This window comes from Macaca nemestrina, chromosome 3 (assembly GCF_043159975.1).
Source record: "Macaca nemestrina isolate mMacNem1 chromosome 3, mMacNem.hap1, whole genome shotgun sequence".
Taxonomy (NCBI): Eukaryota; Metazoa; Chordata; class Mammalia; order Primates; family Cercopithecidae; genus Macaca; species Macaca nemestrina.
Genome location: NC_092127.1, coordinates 124,936,774 through 124,957,435, shown reverse-complemented (window position 1 = coordinate 124,957,435; position 20,662 = coordinate 124,936,774). Strand labels below are relative to the sequence as shown.

Genomic DNA, 20,662 nt, shown 5'->3' with positions numbered 1-20,662 from the left:
ATAACTACCTATCAGGTACTCTGTTGATAATCTGGGAGACAAAATTATCCGTACACTAAGACCCTGTGACATGCAATTTATCCATGTAACAAACCTGCACATGCACCCCCTGAACCTAAAATAAAAGTTGGAAAGAAAAAAAAATTGTCATAGTAAAAGAAAAAAAAAAATTCTGCTATAATCCAGAAAAAAATTCAAACGAAGCATGTTATTAAATAATATAAAATGTATTGAAAAAATATATATAGCAAAACAAACAAACAAACAAAAAATACAGCCTTATATCATGCTATCATAATTGTGTCTCTCGCTTTGCTTAAATTAACTGTCCTAGGAAGTGATGTCACTTCCTCTAGGGTGTCTTCCCTGACTCTTCAAGGTCCAGGTAAAGCTCATTCCCATGTGTTTCCACAGAATCCTCTATAGTTGTGAGAACTACAACACATTTCTCACAAGATGCTGATTTTGTTGATCAGTTGTCTGTATTACTAAATAAACTGTAAGCTTTGCTCGTTACCAAGATGGTACTCAACTATTTGGGGAACAATAAAGGATGGATTGAGCACATTATAAATTTAAAAAATTAAGATTAATAGAACAAAGTTTCCAAATACGTTCCCACAGATTTCTCTTAATTACAAAAAGTTCAATGTTTCTGTACAATGTCACTTTTTAACTAAGTGATCCAATTCAGTAATACAAATGACTAAATTGATAGTAACTGGACCTCTTGATGCAACGGAAAGGATACAGCATTTACTACATGGTGTTCTTGACAAAAATGTTTTACCCAAATCTAATCATGAGGGAAAAAAATAAGAAAGGTTGTGACTGTGGAACATTCTATAGGTCAACTGACCTGGACTTTATAAAATGTCATTCTTATGAAAGAGAAAAACAGGCAGAAAGACATAAAAGAAGATTAGCAACAAGGCAAATGAAGGCAATGTATGATCTTTGGTTGGGTCCTACTTGAAAAAACAATGACTCTATTGGGACAACTGGGAAAAATTTTTTTGTGGATTATATAGTAGATGATAGTATTGTATCAATGTTAAATACCTTGTTTGTGTTAACAATAATGTTCTTAAAATATAATTGCTTGAAATTTTAGGAGTTAGGTAATATAATATCAGTAATTTACATTCTATTTTTCTATTTTTATTTCTTTTTTTATTATTATTATTTTTTTTTGAGATGGAGGCTTGTTCTGTTACCCAGGCTAGAGTGCAGTGGTGCAATCTTGGCTCACTGCAAATTCTGCCTCCCAGGTTCAAGCAATTCTCCTGCCTCAGCCTCCTGAGTAGCTGAGACTATAAGCCCATACCACCATAGGCCCATACCATCATGCCTGTCTAATTTTTTGTATTTTAATGGAGACGGGGTTTCACTGTGTTGCCCAGGCTGCACAATTTACTTTCAAAAAGTCAAATAATAACAGCAAAATATACACACATGCACAACATATACAGAAAGCCAACTGTGTCAAATAGATATGAATTCAGAAAAAAGGGGTATATGAATATTTATTGTATCATTCTTTCACCTTTTCTATAAAAGTTCTGTAAAGGAGTGGAGAAAAAAAAATAAAATGATTTAAATGGGTTTTCTTCAAGTCCATAATGCTCTCTTTCTACAAATAATTTTAGACGTATCTTTTTCTTTCATTAATTTAAGAAGATATACAACAAGTTGGTGTCAATTCCCCTCCTCAAATAGAAACACTATCTTTCTCATTATCTCTAGGTAGATTCTCTTTCTTCTTTTTTTCCTCCCTGCCCTTCACAGAGATAAGTAATGGGGAAAATACATAGACCCTTTACTCTTCTTCCTCCAATGATTTTTCCTATTCAGAACAATTTCATCAGAAATGAAGTAAAAGAGGTTTTAGATAATTGGTGGTCCACTCTAGATGGGAGAAAGTGGTATGGAAGGCAGCGTTCTCCTTTTCCTGTTTTGTAACAGGAAATGAACAAAAGAGAATTAGAGTTAAGGTTGATGTCCCAGGAGCTATGATGGTAGGAAGAAAATTCTCCCATTATACTCATTCATATTTTGAAATGCCCTTTTTCTGCTGATTGTATGCAAGTGAAATATAGTTCTAAATACTCTCTACAACCTGGGGAATTAAAACATCAGTGTTTGCAAGTGTCTGGCACAGAAGGAGCGAAAGCGAGTGGACGAGGAAGGTGGCAGCTATCTTTTTTTAAGTAAAAGGGATTTGTTGTTTCTTGGTAGCCTGGGCAAAAATGTAACCAACTCTTATAAATGGTTAATATCTAGTTCTAGACAATTATAAATGGTTAAGAACTAGCTCTAGATACATAGGAAGCCTGAGTAAACATGCTAACTGATCTCAAAATTTAGAGGGGTTAGACGTACAGACCTATATTGCAAAATACAGATTTATTTTAATGTAAAAATTAGGCTGGGTGTGGTGGCTTATGCCTGTAATCCCAGCACTTTGGGAGGCCGGGGTGGGCAGATCATGAGGTCAAGAGATCGAAACCATCCTGGCCAAAATGGTGAAACTCCATCTCTACTAAAAATACAAAAATTAGCTGGGTGTGATGGCACACTCCTGTAGTCCCAGCTACTCGGGAGGCTGAGGCAGGAGAATCGCTTGAACCCAGGAGGCGGAGCTTGCAGTGAGCCGGGATTGCGCCATTGCACTCCAGTCTGGGTGACAGAGCCAGACTCCGTCTCAAAAACAAACAAACAAACAAACAAACAAAAAAACTAATCCATACTTTTAGGAAGTATGTACATCATTGCATCATTTAGGATCTGCACATGGGCATGGCTGAAGTTTCCTTTTTAGTCAATATAAAACTGGTAAATGTAAAACATTCTATATATTAAATATTTATAAAACAGGCCATGCTGCTCCTCTGCTCAAAACTCTCCTGTGGCTTTCCAGAGTGCTCAGAGTAAAACCCAAACCTAGAGTCCTTCCTATGTCGTACAAAGTCTTCTGTTCTAGACCCTGCAGCCTGTTCTGCTAACATACTCTCTCTCATACTTTTTCCACTCCAACCATACTGTTCTCCCTGCAGCTCCTCAAACATATCAAAATCATCCTGGTTCAGGGACTTGTTTTTGTTCCTTCTGCCTGGAAGAGTCTTTCTTTCCCCAGGTGATCTTCAAGGCCTACTCTCTCACTTCCTTCAGGACTCTGCTCCTAATACTGAACTTGGACACAAGAGGAGGAAGTAAACAATAAAACAGCATACTAGCAAATAAATAATTTCAAATTTGAATAAGTGTATGAAGGAGATATATTATGACAAGTGTGTTCAGTGAGAAAGCACCAAAAAATTCTTGGTTCTAAAAGGTTAGCTTTTGGATAAAGTTAATATTCAAGATAATATAATAAAATCTTACGTTTTTGAAACCAGTTTCTTTTCAAGAAATTTTCTGTATTTGGAGGTACTCAACATACAAATTATATAGTTTTTCCTTAAATAAATACATTACTTAAGGTACTATTTATACTAAAGTATTATACTAAAGTATTAGCTATGATTTTTAATATCTACCTCCACCTAAATCCCACCATACTATAGACAGCAAAATACAAAATGAGTGTAAGAACTAGAAATAGGATTGTGCAACTTTTAGCATCATAAATTCAATATTTTGTTTTCTAATAATAAAATTAATTTCTTACATTTTTAAAGTAACTTTCTTTTTGGACGTTAAAAAGTAAAAATATTCTTTTTGAAAAACAAGTACTTTCATGTTCAACTGTAGAGCCTTACAATGTTAAATTACCTAGTGTTTTCTTCTAGCCTAGAAAAAGTTTAGCCATAAAATATTCAACACACAGAATCCATGGTATGGAATTAAAATGTTCCAACCTGTGACTGTTTTCAATCAATTCTACATTTAGAAAGAAATACAATGGCTTTAAACAACAAATCAAGTTCTATACTTGGAATGAGGTGAAGTTGGGATGGGGTGATAATAGTAAGCTTTAAAAAAAATACAATCATCAAACTAAAGAAAGTGAAGCATTTTAAAGATAATAAAAATCAATGACAAGTTGAATTGACAGGAGAGAGTAGGCAGACTTTTTGTATTATCTCCAAAGAATTATAATTTGACTAGAGAAAAGAGCTAGTAGTATAAATTATAAGACCATTTTCTGAGGCATTTTTACAGTGCTCTACAAAACCACAGTAGAAATGTTAATATAATTACTTTGAAACTTATGCTCCTGTAAATTAAAATATTCCCTCCACAAAGGGGGTTACAAAAGAGAATTACTACTAAGAGATGAAGAGACATTTGGATTTAGTTTTTTAACATTCTTCTAAACAACAGAGAAATCTGCAATTCCCAATAATGGAAAGTTTTAAAATATCATAAATACTATATCTCAGTTAAGTATACAATTACATGACCTAAATTTTGTAATGGTTACTTTTGTGTCTAAAGGAGAAGACAATCAAATGTTTCCTTAGACAGTAGAAGCAGGGGGAATTCAGTAGTTAACCAGCTGTGTTGCCACCTTGAGGTTTATGGTAGCAATTCAGAAAAGTTACAAGTAGATGAGACAGGCTCTTCTCACCTTTGGATGTTAGCATAATTGGGAATTCAGAGATAACACTGATATAATTTGGCTCTGTGTTCCCACCCAAATCTCATCTTGAATTGGAAGCCCCATGTGGGGAGGGAGTGACCAGGTGGGAAGTGATTGGATCCTGGGGGTGGTTCCCCTACACTGTTTTGTGATAGTGACGAGTTCTCATGAGATGTGATAGTTTAAAAGTGGCAGTTTTTCCTGCTTTCTCTCTCTCTCTTGCCACTTTGTGAAGAAACTGCCTGCTTTCCCTTCACCTTCTGCCATGATTATAAGTTTCCTGAGGCCTCCCCAGGCATGTGAAACTGTGAGTCAATTAAATCTCTTTCCTTCATAAATTACCCAGTCTCAGTTATTCTTTATAGCAGTGTGAAAATGAACTAACACAATTCCTCATAGCAGTTGGTTTTGTGGTTTCTAAAGAAAGAAAGAAAGAAAGAAACAAAAAACCCTTACAACATCAGCATTAATAAACTTACAATCAATTAGAAACAAGAATGAAGACAAAGCAAAACAAGACACTTTTTGGATATTTAAAAGGTCTTATACCATATAACATGGTTTTTCTTTCAATGAATTCTGTCCACTTAGTCAAAAAAGATTATTTTATATACCATACAAGGCACTGAGGTTGCAAACAAGAAGAAAAGACATTCCCTAATAGGAGGAAGTCACAGTCTAGAGAAGACAAATACGTTTCAAGAGATGATTATAATATAAAATGATGAGAGGTACACAAAGTATTTTAGAAATACGTGAAAAGAAAGTTAACTTTTACTGAATACTCATTATGTGACAAGCACAGCTCCAAATCTTTAAATTTGCACAACTGCAGCAATTTCTGAACACACAGATTAGAAATTAGTAACATTTGTGAAACATTAAAAACAATATTTTTTTTATAGAAAGCAAGAGGCAGAGTCTGTTTAATTGGCAAAAAGCATGTATGAAGGAAAGAAAATGAAATAAAAAGATGCTATAGGATAATTTTACATTTGACTAAAAGCTTCACCATTTTTCAAATTGTAATTAGGTATATTTTTCATAAATGTAAATATTTCAGAAATAATCAAAACAAAGCTTTAACTAGTTTTCCTTGTATCAACAGTAGTGTCCTTGCACACACAAAAAAAATTTAGTTTTTCCTAAGGTCTTTGTCAATTCCAAATTGTAAACTACTATATAAATGTAACCTTCAGCCTGGGCAACAAGAGTAAAACTCTGTCATAAATAAAAATAAATAAATAAATAAAATAAATAAAAACCCAAAAGAGAAAAAAATGCACCATTAAATTAATAAGTAATCCTCTTTTATATAGAGAGATTACTTATAATTTGGCTATGCTTATTTATGGACTTTGAGATGGCCAGGCGTAATTACTCTTTTATATAAAAGTTCTCACATAGCCAACTCTAATAATTGAGAGGTATAAAACGACAAGCATTCCTTTACACCAACAACAGACAAGCAGACAGCCAAATCATGAATGGACTCGCATTCAAAATCACTACACAGAGAATAAAATACCTAAGAAAATAGCTAACAAGGGATGTGAAGGATGTTTTCAAGGAGAACTACAAATCACTGCTCAAGGAAATAAGAGAGGACGTAAACAAATGGAAAAACATCCCATCTTCATGGATAGGACAAATCAATATTGTGAAAATGATCATAGTGCCCAAAGTAATCTATAGATTCAATGATATTCCCATCAAACTACCATTGACTTTCTTCACAGAATTAGAAAAAAAACTACTTTCATATGGAACCAAAGAAGACCCCGTATAGCCAAGACAATCCTAAGCAAAAAGAACGAAGCTGGAGGCATCATGCTACCTGACTTGAAACTATACTAAAAGACTATAGTAACCAAAAAAGCATGGTACTGGTACCAAAACAGACATATAGACCAATGGAACAAAACAGAGACCTCAGAAATACCACCACACATCTACAACCTTCTGACCTTTGACAAACCTGACAAAAACAAGCAATGGGGAAAGGATCTCCTATTCAATAAATGGTGCTGGGAAAACTGACTAGGCATATGCAGAAAACTGAGACTGGATCCCTTCCTTACACCTTATACAAAAATTAACTCAAGATGGATTAAAGACTTAAACGTAAAACCCAAAACCATAAAAACCCCAGAAAAAAACCTAGGCAATACCATTTGGGACACAAGCATGGGCAAAGACTTCATGATGAAAACACCAAAAGCAATTGCAACAAAAGCCACAGTTGACAAATGGGATTTAATTAAACCAAAGAGCTTCTGCACAGCAAAAGAAACAATCATCAGCATGAACAGGTGACCTACAGATTAGGAGAAAAAATTTGCAATCTACCCAACTGACAAGAGTCTAATGTGCAGAATTTACATGGAACTTAAACAAATTTACAAGAATAAAAAACAAACAACCCCATCCAAAAGTGGGTAAAGAATATGAACAGACGTTTCTCCCAAGAAGACATTTACGCAGCCAACAAACATAGGAAAAAAAGTTCAACATCACTGATCATTAGAGAAATACAAATTAAAACCACAACGAGATACCATCTCATGCCAGTCAGAATGGCAATTATTAAAAAGTCAAGAAACAACAGAGATGCTGGTAAGGCTGTGGAGCAACAGGAACACTTTTACACTATTGGTGGGAATGTAAATTAGTTCAACCATTGTGGAAGGCAGTATGGTAATTCCTCAAGGATCCAGAGCCAGAAATACTATTTGACCCAGCAATCCCATTACTGGGTATATAGGCAAAGGAATATAAATCATTCTACTATACATGCACATGCATGTTTACTGAAGCACTATTTATAATAGCAAAGTCATGGAACCAAACCAATTGCCCACCAATGATAGACTGGATAAAGAATATGTGGTACATATACACCATGAAATACTATGCAGTCATAAAAACGAATGAGGTCATGTCCTTTGCAGGGATATGGATGAAGCTGGAGTACATCATCCTCAGCAAACTAACACAGAAACAGAAAACCCAACACTGCATGTTCTCACTCATAAGTAGGAGTTGAATAATGAGAACACGTGGACACGGGGAGGGGAACAACACACACCAGACCCTGTTGCAGGATGGGGGGCCAGAGGAGGGAACTTAGATGACAGGTCAATAGGTACAGCAAACTACCATGGCACAAATATACCTATGTAACAAATCTGCACATTCTGCACATGTATCTTGGAACTTAAAGTAAAATAAATAATAATAATAATTGAGAGGTGTTTCTTTATTGAAATGACTTTCCCCCAGCAGAAATTCATCACTAATTAGTTTAAATTAGTTTTTGTATTTAACTGTCATGTACTTAAAGAAAAATCATTTCAAAGTATATTTTATCTTTGATATGGGATAGCTACAATGAATGAAACTACATGTATCTTAATTAATTTAGTAAGCATTCATTATTATGTAGTTTAATCTGTTTACGTTATTTTGTTCTAAAGTTTGAAGAACATATCTGAGGTACAAGTAATCAGCAACTCTAATTTAAAGTATATTTACAGTGTTTTTACTAATGTCTAGTTTGAAAGCTAAGGACTAGATCACTGAAAAATAGTTACCCAGTATTGTCTTATTCAGACCTCTGGTGCTAAACTAAAAGTTTTGAACAAATAATCAAAATAAGAAAAATTTAAAATTTTAGAAAGAAAACAAAAACAATAAAAAACACTTACCCTAACCCACTATCCCCTACTCTGTAGGAAAAAACAAAATAATGTTTGTGAAAAGGTAGAAAAGTTTCAGTCCTCGTATTTAATTTTCTAAGCAACGTTCAGCTGGAATTATGCCATTTACTTTTCTTGTCTGCCTGAGGGGAACCTAGCTGAAATCTCTCTGAGCACCCTAGTCAACAATCAGCCTTGACACAACCTTCCCTTGATAAACTATAAATTCTCTGAGGCCAGGGACCTGGTTTGCCTTACTCCTTCTATATTTTGTGGAGATGGGGTAATCTAAAATGTTAAATAGGGTGAACAAGGAAAGCCTCATTGAGAAGGTAATATTTGAGCAAAAACTTGAAGGAGATGAGGAATCTTGGCAAGTGCTATCTTTGTGGGGGTGGGGTGGGGAGTGTTGAGAAGAGAAAGACACTTAGGTCTAACTAGGACACATCTGATGTGTTTGTGGAAAGGCAAGGAGTGGCTTTCCACTGTAACCAGTGGCTACAGCAGGGGAGCAAGGTGAACAGTGGTAGGAGAGGATGTCAAGAGATGCTAATGGGGGCCAAGATTTGAGATTTTTCTCTTACTCAGATAAGGAGTCATTAGAGATTGAATCAAAGGTATGAAGTGCCTGATTTGCATTTTAAAGGGTTTTGGGAATAAATTTGAGGAGTGACATGATCTAACTCACAATTTAAAAGTATCCCTCTGGCAACTATGTTGAAAATTAAATTAAGAGAAACGAAGAAGGAAACAGCAGTTGAGGCGCTATAGCAAACAAGTAGAGGAGAGATGATAGAGGTTTGAACCTAGGTGGTAGAGATGATGTTGAGAAGAGGTCAGATTCTGGATCTGGCAGGAGATGTTGATGGGATTGACTGTGCAGTATGAAGGAAAATAAACAAATCAAAAGTGATGCCTGCTTTAGGACCAGAGCATCTGAAGGAACAGAGTAGTCTTTTACTAAAATGGAGAAGACTTAGATGAGAGAATATCATAAGTATATAGCTCTAGGATTGTGACACTTTTAGATAAGTGTAAGTAGTTACATCAAGCCACTGGTGAAATCCGAGTCTGGAATTTAAAAATGGAGATAGAAATATGTGAGAGTCATGAGATGAGGTATAGAGCCATACGACTGCATGACATCTCCGAGGGAGAAGAGCAGGTATTTAGGATTATGCTCAGGACCAGAATGGCAATGAGAGGTCATGCAGATGAGGAGAAAACAGCAAAATATGCTAAAAAGGACAAGTTGCTGAGAAAGGAAAGAAACTAGGGAGTGGTGTACCCACGGCACAGTGAAGAAGGTGTTGCAAGAATGAGGCCAACTCAAATTCTCCACACATTAACTCATGAAATACATCTGATCTTCGTAACAGGACACTTCTTTGATAAGCCCTTTCTGAGGACTCCTGGCTCACACAGATGATTTTCCCCTATGTCTCTAAATCACAGGGTAGGCCTTGGTTATAATTCTTATCAAAACTATGACTCTAGCTGCAGTTTCTCTTCTGTGCCCTTCTTCCCTATCACCACTTCTCTAAAAATACGAGTTTCCTGAGGGCCTGAAGTTTGCACTGGAGTCCTTGGAATCCAGTAATACATCTGACAACTAGGAAGGAGGAAGTTAAATTTATTCAGAGCCTACTGTGTATTAGGCAACATGTCAGTATCTTCATGATGTTTATCTTAACTTACGTGATCGAAAATGTGAATAAAAGAATAAAGAAAGTGTTGACCGAACAGCAGAAATAACACATAGGACAAATAAAAGCTATTCAGTGTATTGGGAGAGCTCTGGAGTGGAGAAAGATGCATCAGGATACCATAGCTTGATGCCAATAGCTATCAAGATTTTTGAGCTAACTCTTCCTGCACTCTTTCCAAATTCCTCAAACAAAGTTCTCCAATGATAATTTTGTTTCCTTTACAGGTTTTCTTGTAGAGTTAGAAACTGAAAACTAGAAGACATAAATATCTGTTCCAACTGGCTGCTGTACTTCTCACTGTGTATGAATAAATTAATGTTCTGTTTGAAACATTAGTCTTAGGTAAGTTTGGCTAGTGTGTTTCTTTTTGAAACTCTAGAGATGATCAGTCTCCTTGTCTTCTGTTTTTCATTGACGGCTAACATTTCAAAATCTTGTTGTGAGATCCAAATGGGGCTGACGCAGATAATCACAAGAGATTATGATATAAGAATTCCAGGACACACATGCTTTGTGATTGACTGCTAAAGGAAAATATTGATTTCCATTTATTTTATCTCTTGTTGACACACAATAGTGGTCACAGTCATGACTGTTATACAATGGATTGGGGAAAGGTTGTTAGGCAATGAACTGAGCATAAAATGATATTTTTTGTTGCTGCCTCAAATTTGATTCATTTTTCTGAGTCTGAGTTTATAACCTAACCTAAAATGTAGGCTTTCAGAGCCAGAGTAATACAATCCAGATTTAAATCTATCACTTGTGAATATATAGCCAGTCTTGCTAAGATGGATCATTTGTGATGCTCTGACAAAATAGAGTTTGTAGTCCTTCGAACATCAAAATTTAAACTGTGCTGACACAGCTAAGATAATTTTACTTTTAAGCTGCTAATTGAGCATGAATTTGCTCTCCCTCTGGTATACCTGCACCAACTCTCTCTAAATTTGAATCAAATAAAATTTTGGACGAAATTGTTTTGTTCTGAGACAGGGTCTCACTCTGTTGCCCAGGCTATAGTGCCGTGGCACAATGACAGCTCACTGCAGCCTCAACCTCCTGGGCTCAAGCAATCCTCCCACCTCAACCTCCCAAGTAGCTGGGACTACAAGGGCATGCCATCACACCTGGCTAATTTTTGTGTTTTTTAAATAGAGATGAGGTTTCACTGTGTTGTCTGGGCTGGTCTTGAACTCCTGAGCTCAAGTGATCCGCCCGTCTCAGCCTCCCAAAGTGCTGAGATTACAGGCTGCAAGCCACCATGCCTGGCTTGGATGAAATTATTTGGATCAATAACATAAGGTAGCTAATAATTCTGCCATCATTTTTACTTTGTAAAATGTTAAGGACATTAATACTTTCCCTATTTTTACTGATAGCAGGGAGAAGACAATGTACATGTGTATAGCCCTTCTATCGACCTCTATAAACAAGGGAGTAAGCCATTTATATTTTGTATCCTAGTATATCTGAAATATAAATCCTCTTCATGACTACTACAACAGCCCTTGCCTATGCCCTAGACATCCCTTACTTTACCAGGACTTATTAAAATAACTGTCACACTACAACCAGTCTAATCATTTTGTTTGTTTGTTTGTTTGTTTGTGACACAGTCTTGCTTGGTCACTCAAACTGGAGTTGCAGTGGTGGATCTCAGCTCACTGCAACCTCTGCTTCCTGAGCTCAAGTGATCCTCCCACCACAGCCTCCTGAGTAGCTGGGACTACAGGCATGCACCACTATGCCCAGCTAATTTTTGTATTTTTAGTAGAGATGGATTGCCATGTTGGCCAGGCTGGTCTCAAACTCCTGACCTCAACTGATCCAGCAGCCTCAGACTCCCGAAGTACTGGGATTACATGCATGAGCCACTGCGCCCAGCCAGTCTAATCGTTTGACATCTATCATCCACAAAGAATTGGGAATAATCTGTCTAAAATTGCAACATAAACTGGTGCTATTATTGTTTTTTTAAATAGGAACAGTCATTTTTATGCTTTATTTAAAAAGCCTTAACCAGTCTAATTTAGTTTTCTATTTTATATACATATATTTACTATTATTATTATACTTTAAGTTCTAGGGTACATGTGCACAACGTGCAGGTTTGTTACGTATGTATACATGTGCCATGTTGGTGTGCTGCACCCATTAACTCGTCATTTACATTAGGTATATTTCCTAATGCTATCCCTCCCCCCTCCCCTCACCCCATGACAGGCCCTGGTGTGTGAGGTTCCCCACCCTGTGTCCAAGTGTTCTCATTGTTCAATTCCCACCGATGAGTGAGAACATGTGGTGTTTGGTTTTCTGTCCTTGCGATAATTTGCTCAGAATGATGGTTTCCAGCTTCCTCCATGTCCCTACAAAAGACATGAACTCATCCTTTTTTATGGCTGCATAGTATTCCATGGTGTATATGTGCCACATTTTCTTAATCCAGTCTATCACTGATGGACATTTGGGTTGGTTCCAAGTTTTTGCTATTGTGAATAGTGCCGCAATAAACATACGTGTGCATGTGTCTTTATAGCAGCATGATTTATAATCCTTTGGGTATATACCCAGTAACGGGATGGCTGGGTCAAATGGTATTTCTATTTCTAGATCCTTGAGGAATCACCACACTGTCTTCCACAATGGTTGAACTAGTTTATAGTCCCACCAACAGTGTAAAAAGTGTTCCTATTTCTCCACATTCTCTCCAAAACTGGTGATATTATTGTTTAGAGATCTGGCAATCATTTTTTAGTTGCCCATGGAATCACAGCAAAGATCCATACCACAGTTATACCCTGAGACTCTGGAAAGAGAGCCCCCCCATCCCCACGCCTCCTCCTTTTGAAGGGGTTGGCTAAACCACTGACTGTGAGCCAGGAGTTGGCTCTTCTGACACTGCCATGTACAGGTGCACAACTCTGGGGATTCTGAGAATCTTAAGTTCAGATTGTGTGTCTTCAGTTATTATAAAGCTATATTTTGTTAAGTCAGGTTATATTTCATTTTTCCCAACTTTATGTATTACTTGTAAATATTTAGACATGTAGGATATTGAGACTTCTACTCCGAGACTACAGATGTTAAGCCCATCTAAATTTCCACATCGTCCTGATTCAAGCACCAGAGATGGAAATAAATAAATTATGCCCTTCATGGCCACAGTCCTACTAAATTCTTCAGTCCGCCTCCAGTTTCTAACTACAATGAAAGATGGTCATATGAATGGGGTTATTCTTGTCATACCAACTAAAACAGAGGCAAAAGACAGGGAAGAAAGCATTCAGGGCACAAAACATGGCTCCAAGAATGGAATTCACTGTAAGCCTGCATGCTGAAACTGTCTGTTGTAACCTGAAACTAGTTTTACCCAATAGCTACTGAAACAACCTCCTTTGACTCCAAGACCCATTGCCTGTCACTCACCAATCAGAGCTTGCCAGCTCTCCACACTTGACTAGTGCCAATGAACTTTCTGGGAAAACAATATGTAACACTTCTTCTTTTTATGAAATCTCCAACTTTCTTTTTGTTCTTCAGGCATAAGGAAGACCATCCAGTCTGTATGTATACCTGAACTGCAATTCTTGCTTCCCCAATCAAATCTTACATTTAGATATTTTATTTTGACTTAAACACTAGCCTTGTTATACTTATCGTGTATTAAATTCTAAACTCTTTTACCATGCTCTACACAGCATGGTATATAACATCTTTGTGTTTTCGCTCCTGCTGTTTTCTCTGATTGAAATGGTCTTCACAACTTTTCTGGCTAATCCATTAATCTCTTAATATACAGCTTTTAAATCTCTAAGAACTTCTCCAGACTTTTATTATACTTATTCAATTTTCCCACAGTACACTGTTCAAACTTCATTCTTATCACTACCTTATTAACTATATAGCTGTTTTTTTTTCTGTCTCATCTAAAGAGAAAACCTGTAAACTTTTGAAGCCAGTGTTCATATCTTATATTATTACACTAACATATATGTGCTGAACTGAACAGTATGGTTAAAAATACACGTTATTTCACATTTTATTGAACTTGTAAAGACAATTGTTTTGAAAATACTATTTACCAGTTACTAAAGTTGAAAGCTAAGTAGTATTAGTTAAATAGTGAACAATTTTAATGAATTGTATGAAAGAATGTTCAATCTTTGTGAAAGCCATTCCAGGGTTTTAAGTACTCATTTTCTTTTCACAATGAAATATGTACCATATAATTACAGCAGAGGTATTATAATATAAAAAGCTGTGAAAACTAAGCTTTAACTTTTGCATAAAGTGTTGAAGCTATAAGTGCTTTTCCCTACCAAAGCAAAATACCAATGCTAGTTCTAAAGACAAAAATTTTGTATATATTATACAGGATTAATAATCTTAAAGACTAATACATATGAAATTGTATTTAACTTATAAAGACATTTTTAAAAAAACAAGAAGCTATATTTCAAGATTTTTTTTTTTTTTTTTTTTTTTAAATTTGAGACAGAGTCTCACTCTGTCTCCCAGGCTGGAGTGCACTGGTGCAATCTCAGCTCACTGCAACCTCTGCCTCCCCCGTTCAAGCGATCCTTCTGCTTCAGGCTCCTGAGTAGGGGGGATTACAAGCATGCATCAACGCTTAGCTAATTTTTGTATTTTTAGTAGAGAGGGGTTTTGCCATGTCAGTCAGCCTGGTCTCGAACTTCTAACCTCGAGTGATACTCCCGCTTTGGCCTCCCAAAGTGCTGGGATTACAGGCATAAGCCACCATGCCCAACCTATTTTAAGATTTTAAATGTCATTATCCATTTAGTTTAAGACATACAATATTTATTTTAAAAGTATTATTTTTGTTGAGCATCTTGTTTCAAAGTTCAAAAATTAAATTTTTAATGCCACATAATGTATATAATCTATTAATAGCCTTCTTCCAACTAATAACAATTGGTGGAATCCAACATGTGGATCTGAGTCAGCCTCAGTTCTTAACTATTGTGATGAGGGAAGCAAGATATTTGCATTCTCGAACATCTCTGGCCATGAAGTATCTTGCTTGAAATAAAAATTGAAGTTTTCAACCCCATACATTTCTATAGGTTAAGTATTAATATTACTCAGTGTTAGCAATAATCTTACCTACTACTGATGCACTGACCTACTTAGCGTTTTTTTCTGTTTCCTGGCCTAGGCCTCCTAAAATCTGATAGTTACTGCATTTCTACCTTTTACTGTTATTCTGCTTGAGTTGATCTCCTGAAACCCTGTCAACCTTCCCTTCCCTTGCAAACTCATAGACTCCATCTGACAACCCTCTATCCATATGAAAGCTAGTCACACTGGGAGGAAATTGATGCAGCCATGTTTCTGACTTTGGAAACTATCTATCATCTGGAATTTTCCTTAGAGTAATGTCCTCTTGCATGGGCAGAACCCATTTCCTTATGTCAGGGTATGCCAAGTCCTTTGCACTATCATTCTCTGGGTATTGTGCTTGAAGGTTGCTTTCCCAAGAGTCAGTTTGACTGTATTTAACCTATGCATAGCTCTTTACTTTTCCACCTCACTAGTCCCACCTTTCTAAACCAACCCCACTGGCCTTTGGTCCTGGGGTGCTATCTTACCCCGTTCGTGAGGTTATGGTCTGACATTTATTATACAAAATAACAGGGGGACTAGGGGAAGTTTATTAAGCAAACTTCAATTTTAAGAACTATATTGATAATAGGAAAAGAGATAACAAGTTCTTTGAATCATCCACAAGGATATGGTTTGAACATCGAGAGTTCCTTAATAGAATTACTACGAAAGTAGAAAAACATTGAAATATGATAGCCCATATAGTTAGGACTATTTACAGTTAGTGATCATATTATGTACTAAAACATTTTCATTGTATGGTATATATCTTACCTTAACTTCCACATGTGCCATCAGTACTGCAAAATTTGTTAGGTGGTTACAAGAGCATGTAGTATGTGTCTTATTTGTTGTCAGGAGCCGACAGCCTTGTGTTGACCAATAACCTGTCATTGTACGCTTGGAGTAGCTCCAAAATGAACAGTTAGGGTTGAAATTTTCCTCTGACTGCTAAAGGGGAAAAAAGTCCATAAAATCAACAACTACTTTATGATCATGTAAATTAAATTGGCATTTTCTTTACATATAATACAACTTCATATTCTATCTTTTTTTTAGAGATGTCTACCAATGTTTCCATGAATGGGCCTCATCAATTCTAAGGGAAACTGAATATATGCTGTTGTTTGTTCCCTCTGACTAGAGAGGAGTGCACTATTTTTTTAAATTAACAGTAAAACAACATACTAGTATCAATGTTTCAAAATCACACTAATTAATACACATTGCAAAATAAAGAGGTTAATTGCTCTTAACAACCAACATCTGAATGGATGATCTTTAGAAATCTTTGTTGAATTTACAACCTCAATCTTTGTATATATGCAAAAATATATCTTCACATGGACATAATTGCTTGAAATATCAAATATAGAACCATGTCTAGTTCTGTTAATGTACTCCTATTCTTCTTTAAAAAACATAAATAGTATTGTGAATATTTAAGGTATACAACACAATGTTATGAAATACTTGTAGATAGTAGAAAGGTAACCAAAGTGAAGCAAATTAACATATCCATCATCTCACGTAGTTACCCGTTGTTTTCTTGTTTTTGCGGCAAGAGCAGCTAAAAATCTATTCATTTCACATGAATCCCAAATACAATAGAATTTTGCAATATTATCTATGATTTTCAGGCCGTATTTTAGATCTCTACACTTGGACTAGGTCTTTTTAGTTATGGAGAAGCATTTATAAATCCATCTATGAATGCTTTCACCATAAATATTTACAAATGCAAGGATGATTCTCCTCCAAATCTTATTTCTGAAAAAAAATTACCACTCTATTGTACAAATAATGAACTGCTATATGTCAAACAGAAAAAATATTAAAAGAAAATTAATACACTTAATGTTCAGTGTTATAAAAATATAGATAATATGAACAACCAAGTTAATATGCCATTTTCTTACCTTGATATGTTTAACAGTAAACACCACAGGATCAGCCAAATAAACCTTGTTACTGAACTCTTTGTTTATTGCTGCCGTAATAACAGGAGAATTGACAATAACAGAATGATTTGTGGACAAAGCTTCCGTTCCCAACTTCATACTGGCATTCTCCGTGGACAAATAAGGACCCAAGTTGTTATACAGCACAAAGGCCACTCTGATCTCTCCTAAAATAAATGCAAACTCTGATTAGTTTGTCCATTCTACTTAAATTAGTTAGTACTAATGAAACAGAAAATTAAATTCATATAGTATGTATTCACACAAAAAATTCAGCATTCATTTCAACCAAAGTACCAAGTCATTTATGAGAGGAAAGTCAAATTATGCTAAAACAACTACATACCACTATTTTAAAAAATGAACCTCAATCCCTAACTCACTCCATACTCAGAACTAAATTTAAGATCGATCATACACCTAAACATGAAAACCAGAATCATAAGGCTTCTAGAACAAAATATAGAAAAATATCCTTGAACTTTGAAGAAGGCAAAAATGTCTTCAATAAGACCCCAAAACATTTATCATAAAATGATAAACTAAACTTTATCAAAACCAAAAATCTATCAAAATACATTATTAAGAAACAAGCAGACTGAAATACATTTAAAAATAAGATTCATTAATATATACAGCATTTTTACCAACTAACAATAAATTAATGGCATCTTAAAATGGCAAAAGACATAAATACACACTTTAGAAAATAAATAAAGGAAAGGCCAAGAGACACATGAAAAATGATCAGCATCATTAGTAATTAGGGAATGAAAAAATAAGACTACATTGAGTTACCATTTCATACCCACAAGAATCTCTAAAATTGAAAAGACTGACCACACTAATGTTGATAAGGATGTGGAAGAAACGGAACTCTCATACACTTCTGGTGGTAGTATAAAATAGTTCAACCATTTGGAAAAAATGTTTGACAATTTCTTATAAAATTAAACATACATCTACCTTTCCTAGATAAGTGGAAACATATATCCACCACAATACATGTGGATATATATCCTTATTCTTAACAGTCCCAAACTGGAAACAAGTCAATTATTATTTATAGGAGGACAAATAAATTATGGCATATTACATAATAGAATATACTATTCATCAATAAAGAACAAAGTATTGATACATGGAACATCATGAGAAAGTCTTAAAAATATTTTGCCTGGTTAATGAATTCAGACAGAAAATGGTATATACTGTATGGTACCAGTTATATGAGGTCTTAAAACACTGGCAAATTTTGGCTGGGCACTGTGGCTCATGCCTGTAATCCTAGCACTTTGGGAGGCTGAGGCGGATGGATCACAAGGTCAGGAATTCAAGACCAGCCTGACCAACATGGCGAAACCCTGTCTCTACTAAAAATACAAAATTTACAGGTGGCACACGCCTGTAATCCCAGCTACTCAGGATGCTGAGGCAGGAGAATCACTTGAACCCGGGAGGCAGGGGTTGCAGTGATCTGAGATTGTGCCACTGCACTCCAGCCTGGGTGACAGAGTGAGACTCCGTCTCAAAAAAAAAAAAAAAAAAAAAAAAAAACCAAAAACTGTCAAATTTGGTCTACAGAAATAGTAATGAGAAGAAAGTTTTATTAGGTGAGGAGAGGGAATAAGAAGACTGGTAAAAGACATGGGAAAATTTTCTGGGTACAGAAGAGATTTATTTTCTTTCTTTTTGTGATATTATAAAAGAATGTACAACTGTCAAATTCCCAAGCTAAATGCTTCCTCAAGCTAAATGTATATTTTAGTGTATGTAAATTATTTCTCAATTGCAATGTTAAGGAAAACACATAAGAATTCACAGTCTTTACTGTCTTAAAACTCAGCTGTCATGTTATTTTAAGGTCACTGTTTCCACAAAGTCACCAAGTCCTTCCACCTAATTTTTTTCCTTTATGACAGTCTCTTAAATGTAATCCTCTATGAAGTGAATTTTCTCTTAACACACTTTTAAAAATTGTCTTATTTCCTTTATTTAAAAAAGTCAAGCCCTATATCTTATTTCTGGCCCCAACTACTATGGTTACTAGGAAGAGGAAGTCACAGTCCCTATCTCTGAATCTTAGAATCAAGTGGAAAAAAAGAAAATTGAGTCGTGTGAGGACATAGGCAAAAAAAAAAAAAAGTTACTTTCTTTTTTCTTTTTTTCTTTTTTTGAGGAGGAGGGCTATTTAACATCTAACTCCCGTGTTTGGGAAATTCCCTACTCTTCGGGATTTATAGACACAAAATGGACATATACTTGCTTTCCTAGCTTATTGTGAATAGGTTGCTCTAGGCACTTCTGCTAGATGCATCCAATCAGATGCAGTAGCCTCAGATATCAGATGAGGAGCTAGTGATACAAATAAGCAGGAAGTGGTACAGCAACAGCAGCAGCAGCAGCGGCACAGTTACTGCTACAGAGTTCACTTGGGGCAGCAGTGACATTTCACAGCAGTGATTTTGTGATGTAGTATAGGCTGCTGTCAGCCTCCTTGCTCTAGTGTATCTTCTGGGCCTGATTCTCCAGCCGTCTCAGTGATTCTATGAGATATCCATTATCATTTCCGTAATCCAGCAAAGAGATTATGATGAGAGCTACATAATGGAAGAGAGCATTCTTATCTAATCTACAAGTGTTAATACAGTACTGAGCAAATCATAGTAATTCACTAAATACTTATCTGTTATAACATACAATTTAATTTTGTTCTTTCCCTCTAGATTTGGTATTAAAATGCTGATTTTTGAAAGGTGAAAATTAAGAACATTCATGCATTTTTCTTGTTGACATTAAAAACTTCAATTTTAATTGGTTTATAATTGGCTGATAATTCATGCCAATTTCCACTTCCAGGATGGCGTCATTTTGCCATCCCACTGTGTGTTACCAGCACACTTAGTCACTGGCAATTCTCTCATATTCTCTGCTCTAAAATGAATGCTTAAATGTGACTTTAACAAACAAAAACAAAAACAGGCTGGGTGTGATGACTCATGCCTGCAATTCCAGCACTATGGGAGGCTGAGGTGGGAGGATCCCTTGAGGCCAGGAGTTCAAGACCAGCCTGGGAAACACAGAAAGACCCTCTTCTCTATTAAAACAAAACAAAACACACAAAAAACAACTATATGTTAATTTAGAAAATAAATGAACACAGAACTGAATTTGACTAATATATTTCTACATGTCTTCGGATACACAGCTTTGTATCTGAAGGTTCACACATTTATTGTATACTTAAGTAGTGAGTATATAGATGTATAGATGAACCAGGCACTGAAGTACTAGGGTTACATCAGTGAACAAGATTAGACAAGGCCCCTGCTCCCATGGAACTTACTGCCTGGAGGGAGACCCAGGCAGTAAGCAGGCAGATTGAAAAATAATAATAATATTATTTCTTATAATGGTAAGTGAATAAATGCTATGAAGAAACATTGGCATAATCATGGCTAATGGGGAAAGAGTGATTGGGAAAGAGGAGTTTACCTTAGAGGAGATAGGGAAGACTCTCCTTATAGAGGTAGATTTATTCTAAAAAGTGAATGATAGAGAGGGTGCCATGAAAAAAAA

General features: G+C 35.7%; 1 protein-coding gene across 50 annotated transcripts in view; it reads right to left on the bottom strand.

Annotated features, from left to right (window-relative positions):
* Positions 1-20,662, bottom strand: part of LOC105463581 (adhesion G protein-coupled receptor L3) — an 856,114-nt gene that overhangs the window by 112,608 nt on the left and 722,844 nt on the right. For all 50 annotated transcript variants that reach the window (XM_011710771.3, XM_011710772.2, XM_011710773.3 and 47 more), the window contains 2 exons: positions 17,042-17,250; positions 15,897-16,073 (listed from right to left, as the gene is read on the bottom strand). In XM_011710771.3, the coding sequence (XP_011709073.2) occupies positions 15,897-16,073; positions 17,042-17,250 (386 nt within the window). The remainder of the gene's footprint in view (positions 1-15,896; positions 16,074-17,041; positions 17,251-20,662) is intronic.